Source organism: Abrus precatorius, unplaced genomic scaffold, assembly GCF_003935025.1.
Source record: "Abrus precatorius isolate BTA unplaced genomic scaffold, Abrus_2018 Scaffold10, whole genome shotgun sequence".
Lineage (NCBI taxonomy): Eukaryota > Viridiplantae > Streptophyta > Magnoliopsida > Fabales > Fabaceae > Abrus > Abrus precatorius.
In genome coordinates this window covers 6514150-6527448 of record NW_020874292.1, presented here as the reverse complement: position 1 = coordinate 6527448, position 13299 = coordinate 6514150, and the positions used below count along the sequence as shown (strand labels likewise).

Genomic DNA, 13299 nt, shown 5'->3' with positions numbered 1-13299 from the left:
AATTATTTGTAAAATATTTATAAAAAACGCTTATAACAAAAGAAATAAAAAATTAAAATGAATTAAAATTTCTCAAAATATAAGTTTCAATCGCGTACTCAAAATATAATTTCTCAAATAAATTATAGGTTTATCTTGAATGTTAAGTTAAACTTTAAAAACAATTAATTTTACTCTTAAATTTAATTAAATAGATGTAAATTTAAATTTAGTTTGGCTAAATTTGCATCTCAAAGCAACCAAATTTCACTACAAATTGTTTAGTTTTACTACTTATCCCCAACCGGCCTAAGATAAAGTGAAGAAGGGAGATGTAAAGAACATAAAAGCTAAGCGAAAATCTTTAGTGAAATGGGGTGAACTCTTTCTTATGTTATTTTTAGTATATCTTTAATTAGCGATTACAATTTAATAAAAATAAAAGTAAAATTAATCAAATTAGAAATGAAACAAATGTGATTTTTATAATTTTTAATAATTTGAATTAATACTAAAAAAGATACATTTAAAAGAGTACCCTATATATGTTAGTATTATTTTTTCAAATATGTTAAACCATTTTATTACAATTTGCATAATGTTTACAATCTTAATAAATTAAAACTAATAATAAAAAAAACGTATTTAATAAACAAGAACATATCTTATTTAAAAGAAATTGTAAAAAAAAAAAGGTGGCATGGTTTCTCAGATCCTTAAACCCTTCCGCCACAACGAAAAATACTTTTGCGGCACTATTGGACGCAGGGCAGAGGACAGCCAATACACCTCTGTATTTGTTCTGTTCCGTGGAATCTGAATCTGTGTTGTGATTGATGCAGAGGATCTAGCCCTCCCTCCGATGTTGCTCTTCTCCAAGTTCAGGAAAGCATTGCAGATCCCCTGCGGATTCCGGCGACACCTCCGAAGACTCTGTGTTCCGTCCGAGGAACGTGTCTCATCAAACCCGCAACTGAGTCTTCGTTTCTGCATGTGGGTGGCTCTCAAGTTCGAGAGCATTGAATCTCGAGATTACTATGACTTGGTGACTGATGTTCTTTGCGTTAACAACTGGCTTTCTCTTTACTGGGGGGCTCTTGAGTTGCTTAAGAAATCTGGGGTTTTGATAACTTCTGATTCTGTTAGATTTTTGATTAGGTCCTATAGGCGAATTGGTCTCCCCGAGAAGGCGATAGAGTCATTTGGAAGAATGAGTGAATTGGATTGTAAGCCCGATTCTCATGCCTATAACACCATTTTGGTTATTGCGTTGAAGAAAGAGTTGTTGTTGCTGGCTCTTGGGGTGTATAATTTGATGCTTAAGTCTAATTGTTGTCCCAATGAGTATACTTATAACCTGTTGATTGGTGGGTTTTGTAGAAGTGATGATGTTAAGGGTGCGCTTGAGATGGTTGATGAGATGGCCCAAAGGGATGTATTGCCGACTGTCTTTACGTATACCACTATTCTTTCTGGTCTGTGTAATGGGAAGAAGGTTGATGAGGCACAAAGGTTGTTTAATGGGATGATGCAAAACGGGTGCCAGCCTGATTTGATTTCTTATAATGTTTTAATTAATGGGTTTTGCAAGATGGGTAGGTTAGACGAAGCCATTTCGATGCTACGGTTGTTAGAGAGAGATGGGTATGCCCTTGGATTATCCAGCTATAGTTCTCTGATTGATGGCTTTTTTAGGGCTAGGAGATACAATGAAGCATATTCATGGTACACGAGGACGCTTAAGGAGGGGATTAAGCCAGATGTTGTTTTATACAGCATTATGATAAGGGGTATGTCGAATGAGGGGAGGGTGGGAGAAGCTGTCAAGATGTTAGATGAGATGAACGAGAAAGGCATAGATCCTGATGCTCATTGTTACAATGCAGTTATTAAAGGTCTCTGCGACATTAATCTTTTGGATCAAGCTCAATCTCTCCAACTTGAGATTTCTGAGCATAATCAGTTTCATAATGCTTGCACGCATACCATTCTTATCTGTGACATGTGTAAGAGCGGAATGGTTGGCGAGGCGAAGGAAATATTTAATCAGATGGAGAAGCTTGGATGTTTTCCTACAGTTGTGGCCTTCAATACCCTTATAAATGGACTGTGCAAGGCTGGCGAACTTAAGGAGGCACACCTTTTATTTTACAAGATGGAGATTGGGAGAAGTCCTTCGTTATTCTTCCGGCTTTCTCAGGGTTCTGATCGGGTTTCTGATAGTGCTGGTCTCCAGAAAAAAGTGGAACAAATGTGTGAGACTGGACAAATTTTGAATGCTTACAAGTTTCTTATACAACTTGCTGATAGTGGGGTTGTGCCTGATATAATGACTTACAACATTCTAATCAACGGATTTTGCAAGGTCTGTAACATTAATGGTGCTTTGAAGCTTTTCAAGGATATGCAACACAAGGGGCTATCACCCGACTGTGTTACTTATGGGACACTAATTGATGGGCTTTACAGAGTTGGCAGAGAAGAGGATGTCTTCAAGATTCACGAGCATATGTTAACACATGGGTGTGAACCTAGCTTGGCTGTTTATAGAGCACATATGACTTGGTTGTGTAGAAAAAGGAAAATCTCAAGGGCCTTCAGTCTTTATTTAGAATATTTGAAGAACTTTCGTGGCAGGGAAGTTGATTCAGTCAATGCTCTGAAGGAATGTTTTGTCAAAGGAGAAGTTGAACAAGCAATTCAAGGTTTACTAGAACTGGACTTCAGGTTTGGAGATTTGGATGTAGCTCCATATACAATTCTTCTTATTGGATTTTGTCAAGTAGAAAAAGTTGATGAAGCGTTAATTATATTTTCAATTCTTGATAAATTCAATATCACTGTCAGTTCTACAAGTTGTGTACATTTGATCAGCAGTCTCTGTGCAGAAAAGAGGCTGGAAGAAGCCATAGTTATCTTCCTTTACACTCTTGACAAAGGTTTTGGGTTGAAGCATAAAATTTGTTGCCGGCTCCTGAACTGTCTTCTTGACCAAAATAAAGTGGAGTATGCCATTGATCTTATTGGTAGGATGAAGTTTGTTGGATATGATTTAAATAGCATTGGTTATCGTAGAACAATGTCCCTTTTTCATCAAGTACAGACTGAAAAGGACAAGCAGTAAAAATTTGCTTCTCACACGATTAAATATCACTGACTGATCAAGATGAATGAATTTCTTTATTCAGCTCTTCACATATCCTCATTAAGGAAAGTGGTTATGAATCAGGAGATGAACCAAAGGTGCCCTTTAATCCTTATGCATATGTTGAGTGTTGAATGGTGTCTTTCCTGAGTTACGATTGAAAAATTATAGGGATCAATTGAAGTGTATATTCTCGTATGCGGGCTTTTGGGATTTTACTTTGCATTAGGAATTGAGTTCTCTAGAACTAATATAGAAATACAGACACTTTAGATCTCTGAATTTTCTTCATTGCTGTAAGATTTTAAAGAGCAAGTAGGAGAGTTGGTTTGAGCTTTAGATCTAGTGAAGCTTAGTTAGTAATTTAGTATGATGAAATAGATGCACCCAATGTCACTTGATCTTGTGGCCTCTCTTTGACCTGAAATACCCACAAAACTTCTCATTTCTATTATCTTTGGAATTTGTAAATTCTTCTTCCCTTCTTCCTTTGTGGGCTTCTGTTTTTGGGAACCTTATGATTCATTTATGCACAACCTGTGGTCGCATTTGAATGTGTGTAGCAATAAAATGTGGAGCAATAAAATGACGGGCTTTCTTCAAATTTAGAATGTCATAGACTGAAAATAAGATTTTCTGAATTATGCTGGTGATTGGGAGTCCTACCACCACTGTCCAGCCATGACTACTTGTGCTGCTTTGCTCAGACAACTTGAAGTCAATCACCTTTTCTTGTCTTCTCTTTATTATTTCATGTCTTCACCTCCAAGTTTTGCTCAGAGGACTTGAGGTGTTTCGAGATGCTGGTTTTTGGAATTTGGGAATGAAAGAATTTCTTAATTTTGTTCTGCTTGTTCTTAGTTAAGAATTTACTTCTAGTTATTTGTTTTTGGTGCCAATTCCTTGTCTTCTTGGCTATTCTCCACCTAACAATGTTTTCTTTTTCATCTGGGGATCATTTCTCTGTTTTATTGTGTGAAAAAGATATTAATAGATGGGGTCTCTATAGTCTGTAGGTTTTTCATTATAGGGGAAAGGAGGCATTCTTTAGATACAGAGATTAAAGGACTTGAAAAAAAAATAAAATTAAAAAAAAAAATAAAAAAAAAATATATATATATATATATATATATATAATTTCCCCTTCCTTTTAGTCTTGACATTTGAAATGGTTGCTTTTCAGCAAATTGGTTACTGAAAATTTCTAGGAGCGCAATAGGTGGGTGTTAATCTTGATTTTTAAACCACATTTTTCTTTTTTGGTAATCTGTCTATTATATAAAAGGAGTACCGACATAGTTAGATCTCCTCTTAAAATGAGAACTTAGATTTCCAATCCCAGGTACATTATCGATGCCATTATGCTTGATATTTTCCTTCTTGCAGGGCCATTATTGCTGGGACAATTTCTTTTGCTTTGGCATTCTGCATCCTTGTCATCAAAATCCGGTACGACCCTTCATTTCAGGCATTTTTGGGTTTTCTGGTTGTTGTATGCTTCATTACATTTCTTCCTATCTGCCTAAGAACCTTTAGGAAAACATTAGCGAGAAAGAGGGAAAGAAGAATGTCATTGTTCACATGGACATTCTTTATGGCGATATCTCACATATTGTACAGTGTCAGGCAAAGGTGTACCAAAGATAGTCACGATCTGATCCTGAATGAGAAGTTCTTGCTAATGATAAATTTCATGGGATTTCAATTAGCCTTCCATGTCTTTTCACATTTTAACATCCAATGATCAAAATTTAGTGAATAGACATTGTTACTTGTGTTTATCCCCAAAAAGGAAAAAACAACATTTATTTTATTACTTGTTCAATTTCAGTGTGTATATATCAAATGCAAGGTTTAGTTGTATATTACTAGGTTGCTTACGATTTTCTTTGTAAATGGATTCTATGCCTCACATAGTTGGTTACTTAAGTAAGTTGAAATGCTAAAATGTGGTTTATGTAATGCGGATGTGCATTCCCATTAAGATTGATAAGGATCGAAACATGGGCACCCTCAAAACATGAACTGATGTCAGATGTGTTTTGGGGGGGGGGGGGAGATACAAAACAAGTCTTTTTTCAGATACGTATGATGCAAAGCAAGAGGGTTAAGATAATAATTGTTTATTATTTTACAATTTAATATCAATTTGAGAAGGTGATCCTGAGTCCTGACCATGAACCTCAACTTATATTGTCATCAACTTATCCTGTTGACTGTTGCAAGTTTCGTTGTTCCTCTGATTGAGTGCAGTAATATCTTCATTCTTCAATATTCAGGTTAGTCAATCTTCCATCTTCTGCTACATGCTTATTTTTTCATTATAACCATTTTGTTAATAAAGGTGTAAACCCATGGAAATTTTAGTATATTTAATATGGTTTTGTTATCATCTGCCCTTAGGGCTGATTTTAAGCATTCAAAATTGGTAAGATTTTATTGGAAAAACAAATATTTATTATATAAAAAATATGAAAATTGTAATAAATATTTTCATTTCCATAAAAGCTTACAAATTTTGAAGGTTTAAAATCAGCCTTAAGGGGTAATGTCAACATTTTCCTATTTAACAAAGCTATTCTGCTTAGTACTGACTGAAACTTTGTTCTGCAGTCTTTGTTGTTCCTCTAATTAACAATAGGACTTAGTAAAGGGGAAGTATTAAAATGTGACTCTTCTGAACATGGTAGTTAAAATCGGGAGTTGAATCGTAAAATCGTATGATTTGGGTCAGCCAGATGATGCAGATCGGAGCAAAAATTGGTGAAAAATGAAATTGTGATTTGGATCATAAAATCGGTTAAATCCCAATTTGCCTTTGATTTCAGCAAAATGAGGGTCGGATGCGGATTTTGACCCAAAACTTTTATAATTCGAGCCCAACCCAGTTTTTCATTTAGGCGCGAAAGAAACTCTGCGATATTAAATCCTTCTTTTTTCTTCATCAAAGCCTAGAGCGGCTTTCTTCTTCTTATTTGCGATCTCTCGGGTTTTGTCTATCGATCTGCGCCAATTTACTTGTTTGTTATTTTCTTCTCATATTTCTCTGTTTTCATCATTGAACCCTAAACTGACAAGGGGACAAGCTGACAACGACTTGCTAGGTTTTTCTTCCTCCCCTGTTTTTTTTTTCATCTTGTCCGAGAATGGCATCAAACATGGTTGGGGTCAAAGCTCAGGTGGTGGCATTTCTGGGTCACTCCCAACTGCAACCGACAGCTCCAATGCTATGGGCTCTTTAAGCGTGCCTCAAAAGTTGGTTCCCCAAAATGCCCGTGGAAACAAGGGTGATGTGGGATGGAAGTATGGATTTTCAGTCCAAGGAACTGTGAAGATTCAATGCAAATTCTGCCAAAAGGTATTCAATGGAGGGATTTATCGCCTAAAACATCACTTGGCTAAAACAAATCAAAATGTTGAAGCTTGCAAATCTGTTCCCGATGATGTGAATAAGGAGATGATGGAGGTTCACATCATTCGGACAGTTTTGCAAGAAAAGGGGTGTAGATTCACAGGCCATAATAAACAACATATTCAAGAAGGATATAAGAGAGGATGCATGTCAAGCAATTGCAAGATTTTTCTACAACAACGCCATAACTTTAGATGTGGCAAGAAGTGAAGAACTTCCTGCCATGTGTGAGTTAATTGCACAACACACTCCAGGATTTAAGCCACCCTCTTATCATGAGATTAAAGTGAAGTATTTGAAGCAAAAGGTGAAGATGACAATGGAACTTATTGAAAAACATAAGGCTGTTTGGAAGAGTGTTGGCTGTACAATAATGACAGATGGGTGGACTGACAAAAGGAGAAGAACCATTCTAAATTTCTTAGTGAACAGCTCGAAAGGAAGTCAATCGATGCTTCCTACATCACCAAAACAGTTGATAAAATATTTAAGATGCTTGATGAAGTTGTGGAAGAGGTTGATGAAGAAAACATAGTGCAAATTGTAACTGGTAATGCAGCAAATTATAAATCTATTGGAGAGATGTTGATGGAGAAAAGGAAGAATTTATATTAAACTCCTTGTGCTGCACACTGCATTGATTTAATGCTTGAAGATTTTGAGAAAAAGATATCCCTCCATGAGAAAACAATTTCAAAGGGAAAAAAAATCACAACTTATATTTATTCAAGGACTTCTCTCATTTCATTATTACAACGCTTCATAAAAGGAAAAGATTTGGTGACACTAGGTATCACTCGATTTGCCACTTCATATTTAACTTTGGGATGCCTTCATGAGAACAAAGGAGCTCTTTTAAGAATGTTCTCGTGTGACGAATAGAAGTCCAATAAGTTTTCTAGGACAAGAGAGGGAAATTTGGTAGAGGAAGTTGTTTTGGACAATGGGTTTTGGAAGAATGTACTAATCTATTTAAAGGGTGCATATCCTTTAATTAAAGTCCTTCATTTGGTTGATTCAGATGAGAAGCCAGCCATGAGCTTTGTTTATGAGGCAATGGACCAAGCTAAAGAGGCTATTAATATAGCTTTCAATGGTGTTAAAAAGAGGTAATTGATTATCTATCAAATTTAGTTAAAATTAAAATTTAGTAGTCTTTTATTCATTTTTAAAAAATTAACTTATTTTATTTATTTTTTAGTTACATACCTTTATAAAATATCATTGATAATAGATGGGACAAATAATTTCATAAGCCTTTACATGCTGCTGGCTATTTTCTCGACTCTCAGTTATGTTATAATCTTGGATTTAAAGTTGATCTTGAAGTTAAACGAAGACTGTATTATTGTATGGCAAGGATGGTGCCCGATATTGAGGAATATACCCAAATCAATGTTTAAATTGATGATTTCAAGAAACAACAAATGTTTTTTTGGTAGTTCCTTAGCTAGAACAACACTTCAGAAAAAGACTCCAATTGATTGGTGGGAGTTGTATGGAGATGAACATCCAGAGCTTCAAAAGTTTATCATTCGTGTATTAAGTTTAACATATAATTCATCTAGATGTGAACATAATTGAAATGCATTTGAGATGATAAAATTTTTAGTAAAGTTGTTTTTAATTATCTACATTTTACAAGCCTACATATTGCATATACATATTTTAATGTGTTTAGGTCTATTGATATTGCCAATCTGGCAATTCTTTTGTAAATGTCAACTTTTAGGCATCTCCTTTCCAGATCTTATTGATCTGATAAAATACCGTTGGCAAGTCATTCGTGACTTATAAACATCGGCATAATTCTTTTGAACATAATGACTGAAAAGAAATAGGTGTGACGTTTATTTTGAAACATGAAAGACCTCAAAAGAACATGGTGCAGTAGGAAAAGAAGTTTCCTCCTCTTTCCCTCATTTATTGTATGATTTATTAATAGAGAAAAAGGCATACATTTTGCAGGTCTCACAAAAATATTGTAGGACTCGTTAAATGCACGTGTCTCTTTCTCATAATAGAGCATCTAGTAATGGAGAATATTTTTAACTATAAGAGACTCTCTATACTTCTCAAATCACGGGAAGATGTAATATTACCTGAGATGCGATAAAAAGGTACATGAAAATGAATCGCAGTTTTTGTTTTGGTGCTTAATTGCGGATTAAAAAAAATAAGGTCTTTTGAGTTTAATTTGTGGGCCCTAGTTTTGTGTTTCACACGGCTCCTATATGTACTGGAAATGACCTCTTCTTTTATATTGAACGTTCTTTAAGAGTTGAGTTTGGATCTAACATCATTTTCCCCCTCAGAGTAATAATTCACTTCACCCGTTGAACCAGACCTACTTATAATTTAAGTTTCTTTTATCAATGTTACCATGATTTTCTCCAATGCTACAAAACTTCATAGTTTACAATAAACAATGTTTTTTTGGGTCATGCACTAAACATAATGTTTATTGCGGATGGTCATTGCCAAGTGAAACTTCCAACGCCTCACATTTCCTCCTCTTTGGATAACTTATTTTAAATGTACACTTGCTGAGGTGTAAACGTATTGACCCGTGAATTATCTTGCTGACATGAGATAGTATAATTAAATGCATGAGCGAATGATGAGACTCGAAACTCAAAACTGATGAGGTGCTCTACCAAATCGTCAATGTACTCAATCTGTGCTGGTAATTACCTGGTGACAGACATAAAATGTGATTTGTGATCCACGCAAGTCAAGTTTCTAGCGATATACCACGCTTACCCCGTGACTAGTTTAGCTTTCCATGTTTGCAGCATTTGTGGTTCTCAATATTGGAATTTTGTTAAGAGAAGACCAAGACTAATGAAACGAGCTTAGTTATTTTCTCTAGCCTAAAAAAATTCTCTCTTAAAAAATCTAAACCGATTTTGGGGCTAAATTGAGTGCTTTTATGTAACCTAGAGGTAGCATTTGACACCATGGAATGGAATAATTTAAAATGTTATATTTCGTTTTTGAAATGTGCCCATAAGACAAAATCAATATTACGTTTGTACCATTATGATTCTTAACCATCGTGACCTAAATATGCAGGTAAAGGGAAATTTTTACCTAAAGATATTTTACCTGATGTAAGTTTCCGCTAGGGATGTCTCCAATAGAACGTTGAATGATACAATAAGATGTCTCACTCATAATAGTACCTAGATTCATTGTTAATTCAAAGTATATTTAATGACAAATGAGAATTTACCTTGGAATGTTGCAACCTTCCCTTGCTTGTCCTACACTACTATTATTAAGAAAAAGGGTGTAGTGAATGATTAAAACACAGCTGGAGGTTATGCTATTGTAAGAGGTGCTAACAGCTAAGAACATGATATGTGAGAAAGCTACATGCGAGTCGCCATACATATTCTTTAATGATTTTTTTGGAATAAAAATTTAAGGATAAAGAATGGCGTTGCAGTTCTATACAAGTCTCCTAACTCGATCATTTATAGTATAAGACTTACATATTTACCTTGCTCTCCAAAGATGGGTAAACTTGTAACTTGTTGGATGCAAAAATCAAACTTATACTAACACCATGGGAAACCTTATTTTTCATAAGACGAACGTTAACAACACACTTTTTCTAATACACTCCTTATTATTTGCTAAAATTTATTGAAAACTACCAAAATCATATAAGTTCCACTCTTTCTCGTTACTAATTTAAGATTTTTCTCTTATACTTTTGTAATTTTAATAAATTTTAACCAACAACAACGAGTGTGTTAGATAGAGTGTATTGCTAACATTTTTCTTTTCATAAACATTTTGCTTCAACTTTCAAATAGAAGCATGAATGTTTTTTTTAATGAAAAATGCTAATACTTGTCCTTAAGGCACTACTCAAAGAATAAAAAAAGGAAAAGTTTTATGGAAAAATGTTATTAATACACCCTTTGTGATTTTCAATAAAACGTGATGTGATTTTTTATAAAACGTTTTGTTCCTTAACCAATGCTCTTAAGGCACAAGTAAATAAGACGTTTTTTTCAAATGGACATGCAATTTTTTTAGATGAGACATGATACAGTGTTGAGCCTAGAACAGACATTTGGACGGGTTTTGAGCCAACAGGAGGGGGAAATTGTATAAATTTATGAAAGATGAGCAAGTTTTCTGCTTGTTGGTTGTTCATTAGATCAACTAAGCATTTTGAATTCTCAGACATTCATACAAACTCTACAATTATGGTGCATTATTCGCAAAATTGATTTATCTACCATCCAGTACTATATCATATATTTCATACAAATTACCAGCTATATATGCCCATATCTCTATGAATAAGCTTGAAAAAGTATCCAGTTTTGAGCAGTATCATGGCACCTGACACCATCACTGCAAGGTTGCCAATCTATCCCGGAGTCTCCATAGGTAGAAACCTGTCAATCACAAATATAGTGTTGCATCTCATCATGCATGTTGTATGAAAGGCATATCCGTGCATCTCAATTAGGGAATGCTTTGGTTCACCATATTGATGGCAAGAGCCAAAGAAGTGCAAAGCTATTATAGCTCCCCTCTATATACAAGTAATGCAGATCCTCAAAACCCGATAGGCAAATAACAATCATTTAGAAACATTTACCTAAGTAAGTTGTCAAGTTGCACGAAGGGATCGGACACGATTTTGAATCAAGCTCCTTTCCCAGTCTGCTATATCCTCAAATGCATGTTCTGGAAGACTCTCAAATGGCTCTTTCCATGGATCATTCTTGGCCAAATCATAAGTAGCTCCACGAATTGCCCTTTTATTTGGCCCACAAGGTCTTTTTGAAGTTAGCATATCATATGCTGTATTTAACTGTCCAAAGAAAAATGCCACATTCATTTTGTGAAAAAATTAACCCTTCTCAACTAAGAAAACGGTTAACCAATCCATCACCACCAAGAAAATGATGTACAACCAAATTCAATACACATGAAAAACGAGTAGTATGGAAATTGTTTCAGAATTCAAAGATAAGGGGTGAGGGTTTAGGACTCACATTCATGTCACAAAACCAGAATAAATAAGCAATTGCCACTGCTGGAGCTCTTCCAAGTCCAGCCGTACAATGCACATAAACTCTTCCTTTTCCCTCAGAAATTGCCCATTCTAAGGATGAGACCGCTTTAGGTAGTTCACTTCGCAAGGAATCAGGATCAAAGTCTTTTGCCTAATAATGTAGATAAGAGAAAAAAATCAATAAAATGAGAATGACAGTATAATATAAGAACTACAAAGCAAAGCATTCTGTAAAGTAGATCAATTTAAGAGTCGGGATAAGTTTACAATATGGATCATGACACAACTCAAAACTCTACTTCCTAACCACATTAGGCAAATCACTTTAATATGTTGTTTAGATTATCACAAAATGCAAGTCTTTCTTTATCTTTTGCCCTCAATAAATTTACAGAAAAATGAGCTTGCTTACCGGTCTCATCATGTGGCTAATTTCGAGTTCACCACACCTTCGTATTATTGACTGCAAGTCTATTCCCCAATATTCAATATCCTTATCTTGTTGCAAGTTAAGAATGTATGCCACACCCTCTTCCTTTTTCAGGTGATCTATGTCATCGGGTTTCTGTGGTTGAGAGCCCACAACCAAATAGTCAGTAATCAGTGTGTAATTCATACCTGAAATCAGGAACCACTGTTTGCATCAGATGAATGATATAGTAGGTCTCATCATAAATAAAGCAAAAATTTATGAACTTTTTTTTAATGCCCGTTTACATCAATTGCAAAACTTGTTTGTACAAGTTAAAATTAAACTTTGGCACGAGTTAATAGATTTAAAAAGAGGTAGCATTTGACAGAGCAAATGGCGCAAACAAAAGTACTAGCTAGCAGATGTCAATGTTACGTGTGGTAGCAATAGGATAGAGATGAAACTGACCCAGATCGTGATGATACTCGTAAGGGTTCCTCATCATCCTCTTCATAGCTAAATTGTAGTCCTCCATTCTGTCCTTGGATTTTGAGGCCTTCTTGCTTGTGGGGTTCTCCTCAATCCCACTTTCTGATAATTTACAACAGATTTGACTCCGCGTAACAGAGTATTTAAGAGGAACCACAAAACCGCATGCTGATTTATTCATCTTCATCTGCTTTGAAAACGGTTGCGTATGCACAGGAACTCTGAATACTGAAGGGAAGCCAATGCTACTAACTGTTCCCATGTCTGATCTCTACTTGCGTTTCTTGTTTGTCTCTATGTCAGGGGTGGTTCTGGTGTATAATGTACACACTGTTGTTATTCTGTGACACGTTCATGATAGTATTTTGACCAAAACGCCCTTGGATATTTACTCAATGTTTTTTTAATGTTTGTTTAAGTTACTCCACAAAATGGGTAATTTCAGTTCATCAATAAAATTAAAATATTATATTAAAAATTGTATTAATATTTTATTAAAAAATATGCATAGTACTAAATAATTAAATGTTTGTATTATATATTAAACAAATGTATCCACTTTCATAAATAAATAATAAAGATATTGTTAACATCGTAAATAATAGTTATTATTTTTTATAAATAGAACTAAATTATTGTAAAATATGTAATATTTTATTTTTATATTATTATTTATTTAGAATGTACTTGAAGCATGGATGAATAAGTTCTGTATAAAATCAAGTGAAAGCAGGGTTGGTCAGCCCCAACCCTATCACCGCACGTTGCGCACCTAAAAGTGGATCAGGTTTTGCAACAATTTGTTGAAATATCTTATA

The 13299-nt window shown here is 34.8% G+C and overlaps 2 protein-coding genes and 1 pseudogene across 2 annotated transcripts; 2 read left to right on the top strand and 1 right to left on the bottom strand.

Annotated features, from left to right (window-relative positions):
- Positions 1-729: 729 nt before the first annotated feature.
- Positions 730-5085, top strand: LOC113852565 (pentatricopeptide repeat-containing protein At1g79540). The gene is made up of 2 exons (XM_027482879.1): positions 730-3222; positions 4511-5085. Exon 1 carries the CDS (start codon positions 842-844, stop codon positions 3101-3103), a length of 2262 nt encoding a protein of 753 aa, XP_027338680.1. The 5' UTR covers positions 730-841; the 3' UTR covers positions 3104-3222; positions 4511-5085.
- Positions 5086-6353: 1268 nt separating this feature from the next.
- Positions 6354-8298, top strand: LOC113850600 (annotated as a pseudogene).
- Positions 8299-10638: 2340 nt separating this feature from the next.
- LOC113852658 (phosphoglucan phosphatase LSF2, chloroplastic) lies at positions 10639-12813 on the bottom strand. Its single transcript, XM_027482991.1, has 5 exons — positions 12461-12813; positions 11993-12198; positions 11561-11731; positions 11161-11376; positions 10639-10954 (listed from the first exon to the last, which is right to left on the bottom strand). The coding sequence occupies exons 1-4, from the start codon at positions 12741-12743 to the stop codon at positions 11173-11175; spliced, it is 864 nt and encodes a 287-aa protein (XP_027338792.1). The 5' UTR covers positions 12744-12813; the 3' UTR covers positions 10639-10954; positions 11161-11172.
- Positions 12814-13299: the final 486 nt, after the last annotated feature.